We start from the raw sequence: 25864 nt of genomic DNA on the forward strand, positions 1-25864 counted from the left end.
TCTTGCTTCCTCACTATGTGCACATCCTCCAATCCCTCAAAATATGTACTTAGTGAGATGCAAGGTTTAGGAACTGAAATATACAACTCGTTCAAATTCAAACCAGTTTGAACAGCTTAAATCGGGGCAGGCTGCAAATTGTCTCTTGCTCATGATTGCGCGGTCACCAAAACCTTGAAACTAGACCTTGAGCTGACTGGGAGCTGGACGTCTGGCCAGCTCATCAGGGAACAGAAGTACTTGTTTTGTGGTTTCTAGAGCATTCCCCCCATGGCCTGGAGGGGACCTGTTGAGTGTTACTTAAAAGAGAGGCTGCATGCTTCCTGTATTTCCGCTTGCTGGGATCAAGCTGGAAGACGTGTTTAAGAGGGCCCTGAAAGAGTATGCCTGAGACTGGAAATGTGCCAGCTCTCCCCACACCCGGACGACCTCATCTACCTGCCCAAAGATCTCCAGATCCTGGTGCAGAGTCCACAATTGGAGTTTTAGTAAGGATCAGTAGTTCCCTGGTGGAAGAGCAGATTCAGTGGAACAAACCAATGCTTATAAAATGCAGTTGAGCAATATGAAAAAGAGAATGCTTGCGGAGCACACGCCCCTGCTCTAATTGAATAGGATCCCCCGCGTAGCATGGCTTTAGGATCCAGAAACTGTAGACGCCAAAGGGAAACTTTTCATCTTCCCTGCTCTCATGTCTTTAAACTGTGCCCAAAAGAAGCCCATGGCACATACGGACCCACAGATGAAAGATTTGTTACATCTCTGACTAGTGGATTCTGGTATATAGTCATCGGAAATCCCTCAGTGGCTCTAATGCACAAAGAACTGCTGACTGCAACTGACCAATTTTGAGATCCAGACCCATTAAGTTCACCAAATGTCTTAATTTTTTACTTTGAGGTACCAACACAAAAGGGACCCATGAAAAATAGAAAAATAAAAAATTTGACCATGCTCGAACAGCTGAGAGATATTACCGATCTGTGAGCCAAGAGAGGTTGCAATTCATCAATGGACATTGGAAACATCCATCTGCAATGCTGAGAAATACCATTATCAGCGAAACCTTGTTGATACCAGTTTATTTAACCTCGGGTCTTTTGAAAATCACTACTCTGTTTACAATCAATGAGCCTAATTTAGAAATGTACTACGAGGAGGTACACTGATTAATACTAAAGTGTTTCTTTGAAGTCTGGTTTCACCTACTGGGTTTTGAGAGACGGAGGGGGATTGCGACAGAAACCCAATGCAAGTTAGAGGGCTTTGCTGAGTGTGACGTGAATGATCACAGAATAACATGGGCCCATTCAAAATATTGGTGTTGGCCGCCATTTTGTTTTATGTTTCACTGCATTGTCTAAAACATGTTTGTGGGTCACACCCCTGCAACTACAGGTAAATGGTTTTCAATGTAGTATTCCCTATACCGTTCTAAGTGTATATTCAAAGAAATATGTCTCACTTTACGCTGACCCTTATTTAGCGTGACAACTGTGTAGTCAGCAACCATCCTTCAGCATATCGAAGCAAGCCTTTGCTGCCCAGAGATATCACTGAAAGACAAGACGCTGAGCCCTGGCCTGCTGAAAACCCATCTTTTCAAGGGGTAGCTCTTAGCTTGATAACCCCAAGCCACTCTCTCTGAAATGCGCCCCTCGACTTCAGTCCACACTCCCCTCACCCCCTTTGTGCACTCTCAGTCTAGCAGGTAGCTCGGTTTATGCTTCATGAATCCGTTACACCGGAAGCCAACTGTGGCCATCCTCTTGGTAAGTCACCCACCCTCATTCATTCACTAAGCTGTGCATCCAGGTGATCGTGCACTCATTCAGTCACTTAATGTCACGGCTGATGCCTTTCAGTGAGTGAGTGCATGAGTCACAGAAATTCATAGCTCCTACTTATGAGAAAATCATGTTGTACATTTAGAAAGCCTGACATATTCCTGTTCTTTTCTATGAAAAATGCTTGTACTTTGGAATACCTTGGATAGGCTAGTGACTGGAAATCCAAAGGCTGTAATAAAGAAATGTGCATTGCACAGGGTCACCCACTCTCCAGAGCACACCTTGTGCTGCTGTGAACAGAATAAGCTCCACGCTCAGCAGTCCCTTAGGGACAGGGTGTTAGTAACACATTATTTTTAGATGTGATTTAACATGTTACATCTCCTGTATTACCTTTCATATGCATAAGACTGGCTTTCGAAATACACGGTTCAGTTCAGGGCTGTCAGGAAGGCGCCAGGCAATCAACTGTTCTCACTTAACTCTTGGTGTCCTCGCCACCCCTTGTGACAAATCACCTATTGTGATCCACGTCACCCAGTGTATCCCTCATAATCCATTGTGACCCCATGTCCCTTAATGACTCATATCCTGCCAGATCCTTGGGATGTTTTTATCCACTCATTGCAGAGCCTCAATGGCTGAAAAGTAAACGCCTGCAAAAATAATAAGCATTGGCAAAGTCAACAGATCGTTCTGTTTTTAAAGAGCACTATCTCATGCCCTTGAAAACCTCCATGTGGCCTTTTCCTGATGCAGACTGCATTATCCTAGGCTGACACCGGAAGTAGAAAGCCAGAAAACAGGGAGCAGGATAATGGATAACACAGGAGTCAGGGGATGCATGAGACGGGTGGTGGGGACACATGGCACAGAGGCGGGATGATGCCGAAATTGATTAAGATGAGAAGGAGGGGAGTGGAGATGAACATGGAATGAGAGGCAGGGAACGGCTGAACAACTGGGGCAACGAGGCGAGGGAAGCCAGAGCCTGACGGGCAAAGTGATGCATTTTCCAGCACATATTACGAAGGAAATTGGTTAAAAGCACTAGGTTTAATAGGCAATTCTCTGAAACTGAGACTCTGGGCCAGATGTACTAAAATGCAATTTTGCATTTCCTAAATAGCAACTTCATAGAAATCGCTATTTGGGAAATGTAAAACCAAGGATGGCAACAGGAAAAAGACCCCCCCTTAGTAAACCCCAAAATAGCAGTGCACATGTAGAGCACACATATGCCCAAGAGGCATGTGTGTGTTCTGTCGCAATTTTGGGGTGCTTTTTTAAATTGCACATGCTTACCATCGACTTCAAGTCAATGGTAATTGCATTTCCTAAATGCCCAAATCGCATTTAGGAAATGCTTTGTACATCAGAATAGGAATCTCAAATAGTAATGCCTATAATCTGGGGATTTAAATTACGATTTTTATAGGATAGAAATCACAATTTGCAATTCCCTAAAGGCCTTTGTACATTAGAAAAGGCCGTTTTGCATTTCTTAACGGCCCGAAATACTGATTCGGACCATTTAGAAATGCAAAGGGGCTTTGTACATCTGGCCCTCTGTCTCTACAGAGAAGGATGGGCATGATCTACGTGGTTTCTAGAAGGTATCCTCAGAGGCCCTGACTGTAGAGAGAAGGGTATATAATGGGTCCTTGTAGTCCCAATTGTATTCTCAGAAACTCTTGCCCAAATTTAAGAAAAGTGGCGCTAATCCTACAAGGTACATAGGGGCCCATTATAAATAATGGTGTGTCCCCTTTTAACGCCTGCTCTATGCAAGCGTTAAAAACGCCGCTAAAAATGGTGCAGTGGAATCTCATAGATTCCCTTGCACCATTTTTGCTGTCCCCCTGACAGGGGAACGCCCCCCTTGCATACATTATGCCTGGCGTAGGCATTATGTGACACAAGAAGTTTCTTGCTAGAGCGGTACTAGTGGCCACGTGGTTGAGGCCACTAAATAGCTGCCTCAAGGTTTGTTCAAGTGCTGCAGTCAGTGGGGTCATCTGCAGGACGTCTTGGTATTTTGGAAAATGAGGAAAGATGCAAAAAAGAATACTTTTTGCAAACTCTTCCTCAAGTTCCTACTTTTCACTCCTGCCTGAAAGGCAGAGACATGATAGAGTTGATGATGAGGAAGGAAACAAAATTATCCTAGATACCTTTCCGTCTGTGAAAAAGAACTCTATTGTAGAGGGGAAGAGAACAAATGAAATATGTTATGATGTGTTTAGCACTCTGATAGTGATGAGATGGTGAAAATATTCAATTGTGGAGAGTAGTATATTTCCAAGGGCATGCTTCCTGAATTGCTGACACATATAAAAGAGACTATAGGATTTCCTGCATTTGAAAAGCTGGGACTATAGGACGTGACATCACCAAGACAATTTCAGAAGGCTTCCAATACAGGTGTTCCCATCCATCAGCATGTGTTGGATGTGGTGATACAGGAGTGGAAAGATTAATCTAACACGTGTTATGTCCTGGCTCTACCTTTTGGTGAATATGTAATGTAAATTCCCTGACAACTTACATGTGGAATTTTTAGTTGCCCGTCTAGTAGGAAGCACGCAATGGCAGAAGGGACCATTCTAAATGATCTAGCAGAAAAGATTGATTCTGGATTAATGAGAGTCTTTTCAGAGTCCCACTTGGCACTGCATGCATGTATATCTGGAGCATATACCTCTCAATTGCTGATTTCCTTAAGGTTTTATTGAAAGCTGTTAATGTTGGTACATAGTGTTCAGATCAGTTAAGAGGAAGGGGACGACTAGTGGACATTTTGTCAGATATGTTCCTTAATAAGATAAGAGCCTCAGTGTTAGCAAGTAATATTGGTGCAGATCAAAGGGCTACTACCCTAGGAATGCTCTTTGAGAATCTAGGCTTTTTGGCTATGAGTTAAGATAATCTACATCACATGTTTAAGTAGGGGAAGCACTGTTCCTCATTTATGAGACAGTCATCCAAGACTTCGGGATCCTTCAAGAAAGCATTTAGACAACCATTGAGAAGACAACAGTCATCAGAAAGATTTGCTAAGTTTCAAGGAAATCTTTTCTGGTACAAATTCCTAAAACGCAGAAATGAGTCATTCAACAAAGAACATCATTTCTGATTATATGCAATTCAGGCCAAACATGGCAAGTGGGTGGTAAAATTGCAACTCTGAAAAAATTTAGAAAATTAACTTCAGACTTGTGGTCTTGAGTGTTGCAAAATAGGACTTCCTTCTCTATCTGTGAACTTTAGTATCATTCGTACACTATGGCCAAGATTTCCCACAAAGAAGACAGCAATAATGGAAGGTCCCAAAGCCCTGGTGGAAAAGGAAGCCTCTGTTTCACTTCTGTTTCACTTCCAGAATCGGAAAAAGGATTGGAGTTATACTCTATCATCTTCTTTGTTCCCAAGGTAACAAGAGGTTATCGATGGTGAATGTCCTTAAAGAGGTGAACAGATGAGTACAACTCATCCCGTTCAAAAGGGAGAACGTTCAAAGAATCAATTCTCTACTTCCATTGAATCACTTTCTAGCTTTTAGCTACCTCTTTCCCCACGCCCATTGTAAACTTCCACCAGAGATTTCTGAGACTTTATATCTGAACCAGCACTGGCAGTTCAGAATTCTTTCATCTGAGTTTGGTCATCACTGCGGATTTTCATAAAAATGGTGGCTCTAGTTGTGGCTCATCTCCAGGGCATTTCCGTTTACTCAGATATTGATGGCTGGCTAGTTCATGCTCCTTCAGAAACGGGCAGATTGATCACTAGAACTGATAAAGACCATGCTGAACAGTCTGGAGCCCAAACTCAATATCCCAAATCGTTAACTCAATCCATCCAAAAACATGGCAAATAGGAGGCAGAGTCAGGAAAAATCTTCCTTCCCAAAATAAGAGCTGTTCATACTCAGACCTCTGTCTTTCTGCTTTCTCTTTAGAAGGCTCCAGCAGGAAAGTGGTTCAGGCCCATAAGTTGGTATGTATTCACTGGTATGTGCTTTTACAGTGAAATGGACAAGACATCACCTATGTCTGCTCTTTTGGGATTTACGAAGGTTTTAGGCATCCGTGTTGCAGGGGCCAGATTCAGGACTGATTCAGGGAAAAATCTTCCTTTCCAAAGTAAGAGCCGGTCATCTTCAGATGCTTCTGTCTACCCTGCTGGCCCTTCAAGAGGTTCCAGCATGGAAATTAATGGAGGTTCAGGGCCATACTTTGGTAGGTCTCTTTACAGCACAATGGACAAGACTTTATCTATGTCTGCTTCTTTGGCATCTACAGAGGTTTTGAGTGTCTGTGTCCCAGTCGATGTAGACTCCAGTCTCAGGCACTCAAGAAATCAGGATCAATCTCCTGTGGATGCCCAGGGGAATTGTGATGTATCCAAGCCCTCCCATGGTTCTTAGATGGGTGTTAGGTTGAGAGAATGAGGATCTGGGAGCTTACTCCTGTCAAGCAAGGTGAACAACAATGGAGAGCCGGTTGGCCACAAGAGACATTGCCAGGATGTGGCATGGATGGCTCCTCTGATGAAAGAGGCTTGGGCCCACCATATGAAATGATACATGTGGTAGAGAAGACAATATTCTCAGTTAGCGGCTGCTATAGGAAGCTTGATAAAACATGGGGTCCACAAGGGAACTATTGTGACATACCGCTCCTCTACAATAATATGAGAAAAATTGATAGGCACAAAAGTAACTGTCGTATAGCAGGTTGGTGAAATGAATATATAAAGTAGTAATTGAACTGTGTATCAAATGGAATGCCGAGATGTGACTATGTGAGGTCTAATGTGGATTTAGTTGGTGACTTGGGGCCTGATTTAGAGTTTGGCAAATGAGTACTCCATCACCAGCGAGTAAATGTTTGATCACAAGATGCTTTGATCAAAAGTAGCACAGTTGATTGTCAACTTATTACAGTGCTCACATGACTCTGTTGAGCGAGCGCTCCAACTCTTCGACTCTTTGACTCCTGATTGCTTTTAATGGGGCAGTGATGAGGACACTCCCCATTCCCGCCGGCCTATCAAATATTCAGTTAATAAAGGGAAAGTTCACTAAGAAATTATGAGAATGTTTTCTAATAATTTCTTAGTGAACTTTCCCTTTATTAACTGAATATTTGATAGGCCGGCGGGAATGGGGAGCAGGATGTAGTTTGAGGAAATTACACTCCTTTAGTATATTAGTTTTTTTCTTTTATGGACTGTTGTAGAGATATCACAAATGCTAATAAAAACACTTTGTTAAAAAAACCTGCCAACTCATACAGTGCGGGAAACTTTATGAAGCATCTACAGAGTGCCATGAAAATGGCAGAGTGAACACCATTACTCTTACAGTTGTTTCACTGCACTTTAATTTGGTGCTTAAGTACAAGGCACTGCAACCAAACACTGTTCAGTATGCCACACTGCATCCTTTTCCCAGTCTGCCCCTGTTTGTATCCCAGACTTTTGCAAGTAAAGCTGTGACTCTAACAAAGATCATGGAATTGCATGACACTGAACAGAAACCACAAATTAAAATAAGCCGTAAGCTCTATTTAAATGCATTTACACTACAGTACCTCTGCCTAAGGTCCCAGGAAGTGTTACCAGCCAGGGCCAGCTTTAGTGCCAGGAGAGGCTTGCGGTGCTGAAAGGGTGTGTGTGGGGGGAGGGGGGGGCAGGGGGGGGGGAGGGTCACGTGCCTGGAGGGGCAGGGGACGCGAGTAATTGGGGGAAAAATATATTTAGCAATCCCAGCTAATATGCCAACATGGGAAACTTTATGGGGTCATTTTCCAGACTCTAATTGGACCGCCGTATTAATCTAGGGGTGCATTGCACAATCCTGAAAGTCAGACATTCCCCCATTGTGGCATGGGAGTGCTCTAGAACTTCCACTTCCACTGACCTTGTGTACATCTGTTTCTTCAAAAGATCCCTGTGAATCACCGCCTCCATTGCCTTTATTGCTATAGTGTATTTACCTATCTCAGCAGATCAGTTTGGAGTGAATTGATGGTTTGCATTAGAATCTCCTGGCCAAAGAGGTGCTGGGGGCAGATAAGGGATCTGGGCTAACTTAAGAATAAGCAATCATTTAAACAAAGAACAGTGTACTCTGTCTCTTGTACTGAGGTAGGCCTGTCAAACTTTGGTGCATTTAACCGGAGCCATGCAAGATTGTCCGGATATCCACATTGAAAACATTAATAATGAATCTAAGATGGAATCATTTAATGGCTAGTGCTCATCCTGAAAATGTAGCATTGATCTGACTTCATAGACCAAGGGTGGCTTATATCTAGCAGATACATCCAAAGTCAATGTGTGATCTGTCCCTTACCACGACTTCCTCTGCTCATTGAGTTTGTTTCAGTCTCACTTGGGCACCGCTTTACCAGTTAGTACATGCGTGCATTAAATGTGCAAAATATAATTTCTTTGTGTTCTTAGATGAAGTGCGGAACGGCAAATACCGCCATCTGTTCCACCCAGAGCAGCTCATCACTGGCAAGGAAGATGCTGCCAACAACTATGCCCGCGGCCACTACACCATTGGCAAGGAGAGCATCGATCTAGTGCTGGACCGCATTCGGAAGCTGGTGAGTGTAAGGGCTGATCCCAAGTGCTGAGCTGAGTGATGTTGTAGCTGTGAGAGCATAGACTAGGGCAAGAGTGCCATCATATTGTGGACATAAGTTGTGTCGTGGTGCAAAGCGTGAGTGGGAACCATGATTATACGGTCACCTCAACACGAACTGCAAAAAAACGATCTTTCTTGAAAATACCCCCAGAATCAATAAAGAGCAAAACAAATGTATATAGCAAAATAAATATTCCCAAATGTATTTAATGAGACTGTTGAAAGTCACAGTGATGTAGCGTTACTAGCAGTCCAAGGTCTTCTGCAGGGTGTGAGATGGTTTTTAATAGTCGCTTCTCCGACTTAGATTCCCAGCAGCCAGATGTCCCACCCAAGACGGGCAGAATATCAGGCAGCTGGGACTGCTGCTTGGTGTAGGGCGTTATCCCTGTAACATTTCGAGGCCTTTGCCATGCCTGGCCACAGGACGTTCTGGAAAAGCTGTGCATCCTCCATTGTTTCTTTCTGAAAGTCGCACCCTTAGAGGCGGGCTTCCAACAGGCAGGAGGTTCAGGGTGAGGGCTTCCAACAGGACAAATGCAGCCATGCTTTGTGTGTTCGCTTTACAGAGGCAGTCTTGCCCTAAGAGGTGGCACTTCTGGAGGGTGGGGAATGGCTGGTACTTGACTGCCCAGCAGCAGCAACCAGTTTGCATCTCAAAGCACTAGTAGGAATAATTTTCTTTTATAATCTATTGCCCCATTTTATCACCTTTTCTTTAAAAGTTATCAGCTTTGTACGTTGCAGAACTTGCAACGATCTTAGAAAAAATAAAGTTGCAAAACTTTTACCTCCTAATTTATCACTTTACAACCCATTAACTAACAGTGTTATAGAAGGGCTAGAAAGGCTTGTGATAGCAGTTAATATTCCACAAGAGGGTGATGAGACATAATACCTGGGCAGAGGCTTGCTGTCAGTATGCAATGCATCATGTGTACATACGATTGACGGGAATTCAATGGGACTGACTGAAGTCTGCCTGTTGCGAGAATGTTTTGGTGGATGTCAGTGTGTGCTCTTCTGAAAGAAGGGTGTTGACGGGACTCTGCAAGGGTGTTGTTCATGACTGACTGACAAGCCACCATTGGAACTTAGTTCCTCTTCGTCAGAATGAGGATTGTGCCCAGCCCAGAGATAGATGAGAGTTTGATAGGTAGATCCTGACGGGCTGATTTACCAAAGTGTTTTGCCTGTTCTATGTCACTGGGGAAGGTGTAAATACACACTGCCTTAGTCCGCTCTGAGATGGTAGAAGATGTCCACCGAGGTTGCTTTGTCCTCCATCTCAACAGTAGATAGACAAGCATATCAGGCTCATCATGTTGGGTCGTCGACCCCCACTCTGACGATCTGGGCACTCCCCCACCTTCATCCAGGGCTAGTGTTGGCCCACTAGGTCCCAGCATGAGATTGGGGTAACACCTAGATGAGGGGTCTCCAAACTTTTCTGTAGTGAGAGCTACTTTTGCTCAAAGAAAGTCTGCTTGAGCTACTAGCAAATTGTATCTCTGTAAAATAGTGCTGCAATACTATGATCACCCTAATTATAAGTAGTGCCCACGCAAGCAATTCAGACGAGGTTACCAGCAGAAATACCCGGAAAAAGGTTATCAAATTTAAATGCCTCCCCTAATCTAAAACATCACATGCCCCCTGGCACAAAAGACATACCCACACAAATGAGCCTCCTCAAATCAACTTGAATTATCATTCAGCAAACAAATTTAAATGTGTTTTGAAACTACCACCATTTGTCTTCACCTGGATATCAGTTTCTGAAAATACACGTATTTCTCTATCAAATAAAAATTATCGTATTTCTCTATCATATAACACTTCCCATTTTTGGTAAACAAACTCAATTTTCCAGAAGAAAAATATTTTCTAAAAAACATTGTTTTACCTTCAAAACATCAGTTTTCATTTTTAGGAAAAACACAGACTCCAAACATCAGTTTTTCATTTTCATTGAGTACTCACATGTAGAAATGCCTCGCATGGATGGATTCTGCTTAAAGTGCCCAGGAACTACAATCTGGCAACATAGATGCTCACCATCAACGATGCCTGTAGTAAAGCACTAATGCCCACCATTATACCATACCAGAGCCTGGCTCTGTAATGGACAGTATATTCACCATATGTCTGTCATGGCCATTTCTGTGCAAGTGAGAGCCACCATTATGTCAGAGATAGCTAAAAGTAGACCAGTCAAGCTCTTCATATGTCAATGAAGAGTACCAGTGTCCCACAACTAGATCAAGAATGCTACAAATATGTCAAGGATGACCATTATTATGCCATTGCCACTACTTTAACATGAATGGACACAAATGTGCCCGAGGTGAACTCCTTATGATGGAGGCTGTATCATGTGCTTTTGGTGGTCCTTGATAAAAGGCCCAGCTTCCACTGAGCAACACAGTTTAGTAAGTAAGGACACAATGTCTCACACAGACACAGCCGTAAACAAAAATGCACCGGAGGCTCTTCATTGGCTTAGCTCTGGGCCCATGCCTTGCTGTCCTCAGTTCTTTTACCAACCCCTCATCCAAGAAACACATTTTCACTCTGGCACCTGCATTCCCACTCTTCAGTGGGTTCGCACTGGTTACTGCTAGCACTCTTCCTTCACAGACCATTGTTCTCAGACAAGGTGTGGCTGAAAGAGCAGGGCCGACAACATGGCCAGTCTCCTCATGGCTTAGCTAGGCTGAGTGAAAACAGATGTGAGAGACCCAATAGGCCAACACAGTGTGAGTCTGGGTATTATAATGAGCTTCTGTCATTGATTTGGCTTTCTGCTACTCTAAGGGTTTTGAAATGTGCATTAATGCTTTCTTTGACATACATAATGTCTGAATGATGTGCTGAACTTGGCTTCACCTGTAAGAGCTACTTTGAGGGTGCTAGTGAGCTACCTGTAGCTTCTGAGCTACTCGTTGGAGACTCCTAACCCAGATGGTCCTAGGCAAGGAACCAAGGCAACAAGTTTCTAGAATAACACTCGTTGAAGGGTATCCGCAGTGCTCATCAACAGGTGCTGTAGGGGGAGGAACCAGGCTAGTGAAGCAGCCAGACCCTAGGGCTGGTCAGCCTAGGCAGCTCTGAATTACGCAAAGCTATGGATTTTATTTGTGCTGGATTTTTATTTTATGCTGTACATTGCCTGATGGCTCCCTCAGAGCACTGCAAGTGAGTGAGAGTAGGTATTTTGATGTGGAGGTTTGAGTCTAATCAGTGGCAGTAGATGGTGCACATAGATGCACACAAGCAGGAAAAGGATGACCCCAGTGGTACACCATATGTGGCCTAAGTTAACTATGCAGCTGTGGGTTGAATGGAAGGGTCGGAGAACTTCAGTAGGTCATTATAGGCTGCTGAGAACAAGGAATATTTGAGAGGCCAGGCCCAGTCCTACTGTCACACCTGTTGTACCTGATGAGAGAGTGCCAGGGCACCAGTGTGTGTGATCTCCTGTGTCAGTGGAGATGTGTGAGAGTTCCATGATTACTACCAACTTCTTCTATAGGAATTCTTATTTGCACCGCAGGTGTAGTGCATCAGTGAAGGTGATTATCACTGGAAGCTGAGCCTGTGCTTATTGGAAAGGAACTACGGCCCTCATTATATCTTCAGCGGTCTTTGCAAAAGACTGCTGAAGCTGCGGGCGCCAGTATACCGCCAGTGCTGGCGGTATATCTGGCTCCCTATTATGACTTTTCTGCTGGGCCAACGGACGGTAACAGTGTTTCCGTCCGCTGCCCAGCGGAAAAGTCACATCAACATTGCCGCCGGTTCGTAATAGAGCCGGCGGCAATGTTGATGTGCAGCGAGTGCAGCAGCACCTGTCGCGTATTTCACTGCCCGAAATTCGGGCAGTGAAATGCACGATCTGGCTGTGCCTGGGGGCCCCTGCACTGCCCATGCTAAGTGCATGGTCAGTGCAGGGGCCCCCAGGGGCACCCCTAGACCCCCTTACCGCCAGCCTTTCCGTGGACAGGCTGGCAGTCGGGGACTCACAGCTGCCCTGGGGATTATGACCACCAGGCGGAAGCCTGGCTGTATGTTGGAGGGACCGGCGTTATGGCCGGCCGCCAGTGTCGTAATGAGGCCCTATATATGTTGTCTGTGTTAAACTAGGTGTTGGTACCATAATTCCTGGCAAGAAAGGTGACCCTCTGAAGGACACAAGGGCCACCACATACATGATTCTCCACACACTGCATCTACAACTTATGTAATGAGGACCCTCTTCTGTTTATCATTTAGTCACATTTATTAAGTGCATGTCAGTCATTGGAATGCTGCCCCCAGGTGTCCACATCATATGAGTCATTGCCATTTTGAGCTCAGGTGCTCCATCATGTGGCAGCCTTTGCTATTCCTGAACTAGAAATAGTAGTATATACTACTAAATGAGCCTGTAGGACCACTATGTGGTCAGCAGTACATATCGTGGTGGCAGTAGAAGTACCAATAAAATCAGTAGTAGTAAGAGGGGTATCAACAAAAGTAGTAGAATTAGCAGAGGCAGTATTGACTACAGGGCTCACACCCTTCTGGGTGAGGCTTTAGTCCTGCCATGTGTACTGCATTGGGCTCTACTTGGTACTCCCCCAAATCTGGCACACTCAGCCCTAGCGAACTCAAAACACAAGGGTCTGGAAGGTCCACAAGCGTTTCAGAACATATCTTGGCGAGCAAAGTGTCCACAGATATTTTGGCATCACAGAAGGATTATTTTTGAAGTATCTTTGCAGAGAGCCCACATATCGTCACTGTATCGGTTTACGTTTGAATTGTTTGCGTTTTGAAATACAAATATCCTCCTTCTGCTCGACTACAGTGAAATTTCTGCCTTAACAAAGAGGGCCTCTAGTTCGTACACAAGCCAAAACTGCTTATGGTTTCTGTGGATCTTCTAAGGTGTGGGGTAAATATAAAACCATGATGTGCTCATATTGTACTGCCTGGCTTAGTCCTTACTAATATTTTGGGAATGTACAGAAATGTAAAGGATTAAATACTTTTCTTTCCAGATTTCAGGGTATGTCTACTTACCTACTTATATTCTTATTTTTGCAGAGCGATGCCTGCTCAGGCCTACAAGGGTTTCTTATATTCCACAGCTTTGGGGGTGGAACCGGCTCTGGATTTACTTCTTTGCTCATGGAACGCCTTAGCCTGGACTATGGCAAGAAATCGAAGCTGGAGTTTGCCATCTACCCTGCCCCCCAAGTCTCCACCGCAGTAGTGGAGCCCTATAACTCTATCCTTACCACTCACACCACTCTTGAGCACTCAGACTGTGCCTTTATGGTAGACAACGAAGCCATCTACGACATCTGTCGCCGCAACCTAGACATTGAGCGTCCAACGTATGCCAACCTCAATCGTCTGATTAGCCAGATCGTCTCATCTATCACTGCCTCTCTGCGATTCGACGGTGCCCTCAACGTCGACCTGACCGAGTTCCAGACAAACCTGGTGCCTTATCCACGCATCCATTTCCCACTTGTGACCTATGCACCCATCATTTCAGCAGAGAAGGCCTACCACGAGCAACTGTCTGTTTCCGAGATCACCACCGCCTGCTTTGAGCCCAATAACCAAATGGTGAAGTGCGATCCGCGGCACGGAAAGTATATGGCCTGCTGCATGCTGTACCGCGGAGATGTGGTGCCAAAGGACGTTAACGTGGCCATCGCAGCCATCAAAACCAAGAGGACTATCCAGTTTGTGGACTGGTGCCCCACTGGATTTAAGGTGAGAGGAAGGATACTATAAGGTTATGTGGGGATGGTATTGTGTATGGCAGCAGAGGGGAGGACAAAAAATGAACTTGAATATATATAGTGAAGAAAAGGTACATGCATGCATTTCTAATACATATTACAATGCACCAAAGACATTCTGGATCTTGACAGTTCACACTACAGGAAATTTAAAATTTCATCCCAAGCATTGTTTCACAAGGTTCCCAGAATTTAGATTTTTCTTTCCATCCACCATCTTTTTAGAGCGTGACTTAAATTCCTTCTGACACTAACTAAAAACTCACCTTTTCACCATGACTACCAGACTTTAAATACTCTGGGATTGGTGAAATTATCTCTTTTGACCATCCCTTCATCCTCTGCTCCCCTTTCTATTCATCCCACTCCATACATTGTTATTATTCCCCTATCAGATGTTTTTCCCATGTACCTTTCAATTATGTTTGAACAAAATAATGGTAACACATTAAAAACATTAATGCAGTATGTGGTACCGCCACATCCTTCCCAGACAGAATGTGGCATGCACGGTGCAGCTGAAAGCTCCATGCTTCTTTGTCTGTGGTTAGTGCTTAAATTGTGAAAAAAAATAACTACCAGGGACCTCACCGGCCACTGCAGCGTGCACCACCTGTTGCCCCTGCCAGTGCTGCCAATGTCGTACCAACACAATTACCGGCCATTGCACTCCTACAAGTGTGACAATTCAGACTATTCTTTGCCCCTAAAAGTATAAGAATGGTTTGGGCGGCAGGTCTTAGTTATTTTAATGTATATTTAATTAATAGACAACTGTTTTTGTGCCCATCGCTAACTTAGACAGCAACACCATGTGGCAGACTGTCTTAAGTGCCGGTGTTGACAATTTAGTGCTGGTGCCAAACACCGGAAACCATCGATTCAAATTAAGTAGCGTTTGTGGTTGAGTGGCACCGGAAGGATGCTGGCTACACTCCTGTGAGGGGCAGTGCTTAATTTGTGTTTATTGTTTCCGGTGCGGAGCACCGGCACTTATTTTTGAGGGCCGGGGCTTATTCTTCTGTCTCAAGCATTTGCTGCAAGCAAAAGATGCATATTGGATAGACTGAGGAAGGGAAAAAAGAAAAAGCGTAACAAAGGGAGAAAGCAGAAAGCAGCTAGAGTGAGCTGAAGGGGCAGGTAGTGGCTTTATATGGATTGAAGAGGCCCGAGATGGCTTCATGATTACGCCGCCTCAGTATTCCGTGTTCCCACATTTAATTGTAGCAGCCGTGTGTTTAGGAGGAGGGCTTTGGGCACCGGCACATATTTATTTACAAATTAAGCACTGGTGAAGGGGAAAGTATACGCAATCCCTTTAGGTGGTACACACCCATCCAGGAGCTATGTGGTGACCCATACATTGTTAAGTCGAACTAGAAAACCATAAGGTTGACTAGAACCAAAATGTATTACGAAAGGCCCGTAGGCCAAACAAATCTACAATTTTTTGAGATTCAACAAACTAAAAAAGACTCATGTCATACATAATTTATTCATAAAACGATGAGCAAATTCTCATTATTGACAAATTATGGTTTGGATGATCATGTCACTGTTGCTTTATATTCAATGTACTTTCAATATATATAACTTGACGTAGACCAGTGTTAATATGACAGTTTTGTTGTTGAGACACTATGCATTTCGGGTAGTTACACCCTTCATCAGGGGTAGCTGGAACAAATAGATAAAACTAAGTACCAGTATAAAACAGAATTATGTTAACACTGGTCTATGTCAAGTTATATATTGAAAGTACTTTGAATGTGAAGTAATATTAGCATGATACTCCAATCAATAACGTGTCAATATTGAGAATTCGCTTATCATATTACGAACACATTTTCTTGAATCTCAAAACATTGTACAGTTGTTTGGCCTACGAGCCTTTCGTAGTGCGTTTTGGTTCTAATCAACCTTATGGTTGGTTTTCTAGCTCGACTTAAACATTTCGTAGAGGCAGGCAGGTTCCATTACCAAAGCAGCACAAATACATTGATTATAGTGATTACTTGAATTTAACTTAAAGATCTTTTGAGTGCACGGTATTACTTCAATTCTTATTTACAGAGTTTTCCGACCCATACATGTTGACACATATACATTCCCTTCTGACATTTGTTGTAACTGTGTAGGTGAATTACTTATAATACTTTCATTCATAGACTGCCAGGCACCATCACATGTTTTATGGAAGATATATGACTCAGAGAGATGCATGCTTGGAGGAGAAAGCGCTTAGATTAGTACATTATTCAAGAAAACATAGTAGCCCAAGTGGAAGAAATTGACTTGAACGACCTGCCAATAAGTTAATTTTTGAATTTTGCACCATAAGAAGAACTAATTGGAAAACTGTTAAACATTGACCTGGAAGTGGTTCCTATAATATAGCTTGGAAATTGGCTAGGCGACCTTACTCAGACACTAATGGTGAAATGAGCAGCATCAGTATGGGAAATGTCAGATCAGTGCTCTTAAAAAATAAAGGCACTGCAGCTCCGAAGATAGTTCTTTAAGCCACATAAGTGTCATACTTTGCTTATATCTTCGAAATCTAGCATAGTTGTAGCCGTTTTGAAATCTATGACTTATGAAGCTCTATCTACAGCTTTAGAAAAGTTTCTTCCATCCTTGTACCTGTGATTAATCCTCTTTTGGAGACCCTGAGTGCTTCAGGAGATGAAGATCTAGGTGCGATTCAGGATTCTGATGATGCACGTGATACAGAATCTAGATGGTGCGCTATTGAAATCGAGGTACTTTATATGAAATAATAACTCAACACCATGCTAATATGGGGTTCAGAGATCCAGTTGAACTCTGTACATCACAGGAGGCTAATGTAGTTTTACAATATTTGCCTTTAGAGGCTCAAAACCTTCCTCTATAAAAAATTATTAAAGAGGATTGGAAGGAACCAGGGACTCAGTTACCAGATATTAGAAAAAATGATCTTTTGTAGAATCAGGACCAGGTGTTCACAGATACCATTAAAAGTGACCCTTTTACATAGCCTGCACAAATGTCATTTCTCAACCGGTGGCAAGTCTTTATGAAAAAGGCATACAAACCCATCCATATTTAGACGACTGGCATATTCATGCATTAACTTGTGAGGAGATGGAACATTACACTTAAAGAGCCTGTACTTTACTCGAAGGTCACAACTGGCTGATAAATAGAGGAAGAAACATCAAATCTTCAGGCTTATCAACACCATAGGAGGCCTTTTCGACACGTCGCTTGAAAAGATTTTCTTTTCTTGGTTCGGAAACAATAACTACAGAACCACCTCCAGACTCTTTTGAAGATTCACTCAACTCCATTATGTTTTTGGCTTCAAGTACAAGGGGATTAAAGCAGCCACAGCATTTTTAGTCTCTTGGGTGAAGTTCTCTTGGGTGAAGCTTCATATGAAACCCTCGATCGTTCACATCCTCCATCAATGGGACCTGACCTCCTTAAATATAAAAAAAAACTCAAATTCTATGACTCAGCAGTTCCAGTGGTGTCTTTCTCCAATGATTCTTTCAAAGGGAGTGGATTGTCTTCTCTCGCCAGTAATAATATAGACGAATGGTAGTCTAGTAAGATGGGGAGCAACTTTAAGCCATCTGAGTCACTGGAAACAGTGGTCCAGGACAGAGAAGGACTAGTCAGGGAACTGTGGAGAACTGACTGAAATCTACAGAGCTCTCAGGATTTTTGCTCTTCATCTATTAGACAACCTATGCTGGTCAGAACGGTCAGTGTGATACCAGAGCCCCTTATTGTTCGCAGGGGGAGTGAAGTCTCAGTCCTTAATTAAAACAGCTTACAAAATGTTTGTCTAGGTCAGTCTCTTACTGTGACGCATATTCCAGGAAAATAGATGCCAGATCTACTGAGCAGAGTATTCCCAACCTCGAGAGACAACTAATTGAAAACTAATTGAAAACAAAAATGCTTCAAATCGTTTGTCTGGGGTTTGGCAAGCCATTAATAGATCTTTTTTGCCAATACAAGAGGCACTCAGCAGCTGATGTTTTCCATGGAGAGGGATCCTCAGGCTCTGGCATAGGATGCTCCTTGGCCTCCGGGACTCCTATATTCCTTCCCTCCGTTTTCCCTAATATTAAGAGTCCTATTAAAGAAAGGCATAGTGTGACAGATTCTTCCTCTTTCTGCCCTGAGAAGGCTCAAATTGATAGCCTGGCTTTCCGAAAGGTTAGGTCTTTGTAGGTTGCAGAATGGTTGCCCCTCCACACTGAAGTCCATCTAATTAGCACTGGACCTCCTTCAGATGCTGGTGTATATCTTAGGACTTAATGTACTTTAGTGACCCTCTGTGTTACTTTGAATTTCTTAGGGTTTTCTTTTAGGGCTGCAACTGCGTCGTCGTCCTCTCTAGCCTTCAGATCTCCTAAGAAGAATTTAGGCTCGCTACCTGAATTAGCTCCTCATCTTCCTTTGATTTAGTGTGTCTGAAAATCCGAAATCCATCACCACCTAGGGATCTCCCCTTGGCCCTAAAAGCCTTACAGTCTTCTCAGTTTGAGCCTTTAGAAGAGGCATCTATAAAGAATCTTTCTGATAAAGTGATTTCTGACTGCGATTATCACTGCATGTAGATTGGGATGATTTGGTGTTCTTTGGTACTTAGAGTCTTACCTTTGCTTTCACCCTGAGGGTCTTCATGTCTTTTTACTACTTTTCTGCATAAAGTGGCTTCTGACTTTCATCTCAAACAGGAGATATTTCTTACCTATTTTGAGTCTTTTTAATTGTCTGAACTGGGACATTCTTTACACACTTGGACGCAGGAAGAGCTGTCACAATGAGAGGAGGTCAATAAATTCTGCTTCGCCGGCGGAGTTCACGGAATTTTGGCCACTTCGTTCCAGACAAATTCTGCCAACCACTGCGTGGGGAAGTTTTTTCTCGCATGCGGCTCTCTAACGGTAAGTTGGTGAGCAAGATTTGGCGTCCCCTAGTACAAATTTCAGTCTCTAGGACGACACTCTGTGAGAATTCTTCAACTCAGGTGCTCACGGTTGATCTTGACCATTCGCTGTGAGAAAGCTGCTGATCGAGTAGAAAATCTACTTGAGCAGCAGCAAAATGAACTCAAGAAGCAGCGCCACCTGGTGTGCCACGTGGTGCCATTCATGCTGATTTTTTCAGCGCAGCAAGAGCTCCTGGCGCTAAGGGTCAGTGCGAGCAGCCTAGTTCTGCCCGATGTCTGAACTCCGTGGAATCTCATAGAGTTTTTATGTAACTGCTGAATTCCATGGAGTGAAACTCCGCAAGTTCTGCCTACCCCCTAGTCAGAATATATTTAGTCAAAATGGCTGCGTTTCGCATTTCTGATTCTCTTTTTCTTTCTTTTGGTCCCAGTCATCAGAGCCTTAAACCATTTGTTTTACTTGGCTATATCCATGGCTAATGTTTCTCTACTATAAAAGGTCATTAGACAAGAGAAGTCTGTCCCTAATAGCAGCCTGTCCAAGATATATATATATATATATATAAGTATATATATATATATATATATATATATATATATATATGCCTATTATTTTTGTTAAAGATTATAGTTTACAAATTACCAATAGGGGTAAAGATTTTTTTCTTCAGTTCTGAGTTCTGTAACTAGTTAAATACAAGAAGGGAGAAAGAGAGTAAATATTACTGAATAAAGATTGTCCTTCTTAATCAATGGCATAAAGACTGCTTGATATACCCTCAAGAGGTAAGGACAGGTCTAAGGAAGAGGGATGATGTGGGTGCTGTAATGTCCAGATTATTTGCCGGTAATAATTGCCCGAGACCTACTCTTTCTAGTTCCAGTCCATTTTACCCATCTTCCTCTCCCCAAGTGTGGTCATAAAAATTACCAGTAAGTAATCGGAACATTTTTACATAGGATCTCCTGCGTAAGATAAAGCAAAAACACTTAAAACAAAAATACCAAATATGTAAACACAAAATCCTCTATTTGTAACTATTTTATGTTGAAAATTACTTTGTTTTTTTACTTTGCTACTCAAAATTGCTGGGATTTCAGTCAGATGTTAACATTAGGCTTAGGTCTAGTAATCAGGGCCTTAGTAGTTAGGGTCGATGTCAGACTTAGGCTCTTGGCGCAGCACTAGGCTTTGTTTTTGGGTTAGCATTCGGTTTAAGGTTGCCTTTAGGATTAGACTTAAGTTTGAGATTAGCTTGAGGCTTTCCTTCATGTTTTGGGAAGAGTATTAGGCTTGGATTAAGTGTTAGTTCAATAAATGTGCTTCTCTTCATTTTAACAGGCCCATGGAGGTTAAGCCGATGGGGTAGGGGTGACATTTTTTTGGTCCTGGCTGTTTTCCTTTAAACACAAATAAAAGTGTCCTAACCATCACAGCTACTAGAATAGCTGCCATGAAAAGATATTGAAAGCTTATCACTATGTGTAGGTCCAAGTTAAGGGCTGTACATGTGCACCTCAGACATTTTATTGGTACTTTGTACTCTATTCTTGGTAACAAGGCGAATGATCATACAGTGGTTTAGAGCTTTTGGACCTTGTCCTAGTATTGAGTAATTTCTTGGCAGAATGAGAGATTGTTTAGGGAAATGTCCCAAATAACAAGTTTGGGATTTCGGCTATGACTACCGAGGTGAGCTGGCACACTAAGAAGTCATCCAGACTTCTACAAACATATCCTGCTCCTCAGTCTGCCTCCAGATGCAGGTCAGAAACCATTCCTCCTCTATCCCCTGGACCACTGTTAGACAAGTTACAGCTTTCTTGTCCTGTGGGTGAAGCAGCAGGTATTTAACAACAGATAGTCACATTTCAGGTCCTCATTCACAATCTAGCCAACGCTCAAGGTGTTTCATATGCTTTCAGCCAAAGCCAGTTGTTTAGTTTGAAGAAAACAAGGCTTTATGTAATACAGTAGACTGCAACCGGTAAAATACAAAAATGTACTGATAAAAAGTAGAGGTGTACATTTGCAGATAATATACACGTGTGTGGAAAATATACAAACTGAGATTTTAATTTCTACATCAGTGAATTGTACATAGACATACATTAATCCATACCCTAAACTCTTTAACACCCTGTTTAATCCAAACCTTTTTCCCTTTGACTAGGTTGCCTGTGCCATTTTACGGGTGAGGATACTCCTGCCCCCGTGCCCTACCTCATGTGCCGCCCTTTTACTGCACCTTCTTCTTACACCATGACTCGAACACCAATCCCAAAGCCTTACCCTAATCTAACATTAACTTCATCCCTTACCCAAACCCTAACCCTCACCACAGTCCTAATGCTAATGTCAACCCTAAACATAACGCGTTCATTAATATCATCCCTTACCTTAAACAAACCCTAGCCCAGCCTCTAAAGTTGACCTAACCCAAACTCAGTTCCTCACCACATCCTTAACTCCGCCCGGTATCGTAACCCTAATCCTGACACCTTACCTTACATCATCCCTCCCACCAGACCTTACTCCAGCTCTAACCCCTAAAAATAATCTATGTCTAACCCCAAGCTTCTCCTTACCCCATCCCTAAGCCATGAATTTTTCACTACTTTTTTACTCTATTTTTTCCTACATCTTGGAAGCAAATCGAACATCATGTATATCAAATACTCTAATCTTTCCATTAGGGGTGGATTTTTCCCAAATCACTGACCTCTGAGATACTTACGATCACATCCTGCAAGAATTGGATACTATAAATGTTTCCAGTGGGATGGACAGTGGCACGTCTGCCCTACCCAGTGCCAAACATAACCTGACGCCAATGGTTTTCTCTGGTGTTCTTTTAGTAACTGTAACTGACCTTTCTTATTGGGAGGTCCTCTTATACCGCTCCCCGGATGCCACTTTTGGATCTTATTTCGAGACAATGGTTTATATTCCTAATTCTACCAGACCGTTCCAGTTTGAGTGTACTGTAAACCTTTAGATCTATCCGTGATCATTCAGAGGTTTTACAGTCATTAAATATTTAAAGGATACCCAAAAAAAGTAATGTGACTCTTCTAGCCTAATAGAATTGTTACCCAAGGGGTATCAACAGAAGTTTTGACCTCTACCTCGTTGATTCAGGTGGCCCCAAGTATGAGGTGCCATCGTATTGATACTGGGGCCCATATTTGTGAGATTTTGCCGCAGGGCGCACTTTGCTTCACTGCCCTGCGCCAAAGGGAACGGGCAGGAATGTGCAGTATTTAAGCAAAACTGTGCATTCCTGAACTTCCCCCTGTGCTGGTGGCCTTTCTGCAGCCTAGCGCCAATGCAGGCACATGGTGCAAGGGTCTCTGCTCGGCATGCAGGATTGTATTTGTGCGGAAAGGGGCAGCACACATAGATAGAAGGAAAAACAAGGAGAAATAAAGATATTTCTCTTCATTGTGCCTCCCCTGGGGAGGCGTAAGGTTTTAGCGCATCCCCAGATTTACATGGTCTTGTAAATCTGGGGATGCATCAAAATCCGTGGGTGTTGTGTGGGAACACCCACCGCAATGCCCATGGAATGCCTACCCAGGTGAGAGTAGTGGAACACAGCGACTTATGCTGCACTTTGCTACTGCAGATTTATGAGGCCACTCAAAATCACTCACAATAACTTTGCATGGCTTCATAAATCTGACATAAAGCCTTGCATCACGCATGTGCCACTTTGCGTTGTGCAAACATGATGCAACACTCTCATAAATATGCCCCCAAATGACTCAACCACTGCCTCAATTACCTTGGATCTCCCCAGCCTGCATGGTATACAATGCGGGTCCGTTCCATCCATCTTCCCTTAGTATGTCACACATCATTGACTAATGCTTCCAAGTATACATAATGACACACTGGAAAACCTTACCGTCCTCAGAATCTGGTTTCAGCCATTAACTTTATCGCCTTTTGCAAAGTTTTTCACCTTACACACCATTGGAGTATTTTATATGTACAAGCAGCAACGATAATTATTAAACTGAACATGCTTTGCTGAAAAAGAGATGAAGTCCACAACACTGTTCGGCAACACCACCAGCCGTACCCTTTCTAACCTCAGAGATTGGAATTTGGCTTGTCAGACATATCTCAGAAATTTGGCCGAGCTGCACTTAACTGATTGTTACTCACACACTTAGTGCCTGATTACAACTTTGGAGGAGGTGGTAATCCGTCCCAAATGTGACGGATATACCACCAGCCGTATTACGAGTTCCATAGGATATAATGGACTTGTAATACGGCTGGTGGTATATCCATCACTTTACTGTCACTTTTGGGACGGATTAACACCTCCTCCAAAGTTGTGATCAGGCCCTTAATATTGTAATAAACAACAAAAAGACGTCAACATTCTTGATGTGAATTAAGCAGACAAAAGGTTGCACAGTTGATATCAGCAAAATACTCTCAAACCAATGTTATATCCAAGCAAAAAAGTAACACAGATGCTGCTGGTGGCATTTCCTTGGTATCTAGTAAAAATACAAGCTCACTCTGTAGAACCAGCAATATATACATTATTTGGTGCTGTGGTCTGTATATACACCTTGACTGGCAAATTTCATAGGTAGTCGTTGCGGTGCACAGACAACCCGCAGACAACTCACTTCTTAAGGGTGATTTTGTGGCACTGCACAACTGCTGGATAGAGCAGGGCAACTAGATCTTTAGAAGAGGCGATTTCTATATTTGGGCAAACAAAATCTAAGATATTGAAAAGCCTCTTTTCTAAACAATCTGGATGTACTTGGATTAACAAAGTGGGTCTAAATGCCAACAAATAATAAAGAACAATCATTGGACTGCGTACTTACTAAAACTATCACAGTGTCCAGTGTATCAGTCCAACCAATGCTGTTGCACAACCATACCATGATTGAAAGCACGGTGTGTACACGGGTGAATAAGATATCCACGTAACTATTCCTTAATCAAGAATAGGAATATGCATATCATAAGTGACGCCAATATCTTATTTCTGATTTTACAAAGAAAGGTGATGGAGGGATTAGAGATCTACGAGAAAGTACAAATTTAAATATTATCAAGGAATGGAGGGGTTAGTAATCTATGAGATTGTACTGCTTTAAATATTATCTTTAGTAAAGTTACTGATAGTACAGCACTATTCAATCAATGCAAGTGTTAATAAATCAGAGGATCCATCCCAAAATTGGCATAATGATGAGCTTGAAGCCTTAAAGAGAATGTGAATGAAAGTGATTAGAAATTGGCAGACTAGTGGGAATCAGGTTGACATGGATCATACTAATACTATTAGGAAATTGTAAAAGCAGGAAGCAAGAAAGTATTTATCAAACTGCGCTAAGAGGGCCGAACACGGAAGGTTTATAAGACTGTCAGGAACCTCTGATAGTTTAAAGACCGAACTATTGACAGCATTATGGAGTGTAAAAGGGACATATACATGGGAGGATCAGATAAAGGTCGATGTTTAAAATTTTCTTTGGGAAGCTGGAGTTTTAAGGGGAAAGAAGGACATTTGAGGCCACGTTTCTTGCAGTGATCGGGTCAACATTTGTAGGCAAAAATGTAAAGGTGTAAGTCAACACTCCAGCATTCGCCTCATTACAGACTTAACGTCATACATGTTTTTGGGACTTTTTAGGACGGGCAGTTTCTAAGCCATTTGCTCCTAATAAATGACCTTTTTCAATTTTCAGGTTGGCATCAACTACCAGCCCCCGACAGTGGTGCCCGGAGGCGATCTGGCTAAAGTTCAGAGGGCAGTGTGCATGCTGAGTAACACAACCGCCATTGCTGAGGCTTGGGCCCGCCTCGACCACAAGTTTGACCTGATGTATGCCAAGAGGGCCTTTGTCCACTGGTATGTGGGCGAGGGCATGGAGGAAGGGGAGTTTGCTGAGGCCCGGGAGGACCTGGCCGCCCTGGAGAAGGACTATGAGGAAGTGGGCACAGACTCCTTTGAGGATGAAAACGAAGGAGATGAGTTTTAATGTGTCTTTACATGTTTATGAAAAAGGTACGGGAGAAGGATAGACTCTTTGAGGTTGATAATGAAGACAATTATAAAATAAAAGCCTTGCCCATTTCATGATGCATCTGCTATTTTGTTTAGAAGTTCTTGTGGAACATGACATGTTTCTCAATAAATGTTTCTCAATAAATGTTGGTCTCACGTGCATAAAATGACCTGCTACGCTGTACAACTATTTAACCATGTCACGCTCAGTGTATTCCTCAGGAAGCACCCGCTTCAACAAGGTTTTTGAGCTGGTGCAGAAATGAATGCAGTATACTGTGCTCTTAGCAACACAGCGTAAATAAGGATTACTTTCAGATCCAGTTCCGAGTAAGACTCTCCATCTCAAAATCCCAGATATAATGCAATTTATCAGTAATATTGTTAACCTTACTCTAAACAGCAGTGGTGTCCCAACGGATATTGAATCTGCCATCATAAAACCACCTCTAAAAAATCTGAATTTACACCCCAAGATTGCATTCACCTGTGGATCAATTACACTTTTACCAGCAGTCTCCAAAATCTAAAAAAGTCGTGGTATTGTGTGGGAACACCCACAGCAGCACCAATGGAACGCCCTTTTCATGAAGAGTTTTGTGTGAAAGGGA

At 42.9% G+C, this 25864-nt stretch overlaps 1 protein-coding gene across 3 annotated transcripts in view; it reads left to right on the plus strand.

Annotated features, from left to right (window-relative positions):
- Nucleotides 1–25398, plus strand: part of TUBA8 (tubulin alpha 8) — a 55512-nt gene extending 30114 nt beyond the window's left edge. For all 3 annotated transcript variants that reach the window (XM_069228027.1, XM_069228028.1, XM_069228029.1), the window contains exons 3-5: nt 8262–8410; nt 13543–14223; nt 24934–25398. In XM_069228027.1, coding sequence (XP_069084128.1) covers nt 8262–8410; nt 13543–14223; nt 24934–25227 — 1124 coding nt within the window. In that variant the 3' untranslated portion in view covers nt 25228–25398. The remainder of the gene's footprint in view (nt 1–8261; nt 8411–13542; nt 14224–24933) is intronic.
- Nucleotides 25399–25864: the final 466 nt, after the last annotated feature.

The sequence above is a fragment of the Pleurodeles waltl genome, chromosome 4_1 (assembly GCF_031143425.1).
Source record: "Pleurodeles waltl isolate 20211129_DDA chromosome 4_1, aPleWal1.hap1.20221129, whole genome shotgun sequence".
Classification (NCBI taxonomy): Eukaryota; Metazoa; Chordata; class Amphibia; order Caudata; family Salamandridae; genus Pleurodeles; species Pleurodeles waltl.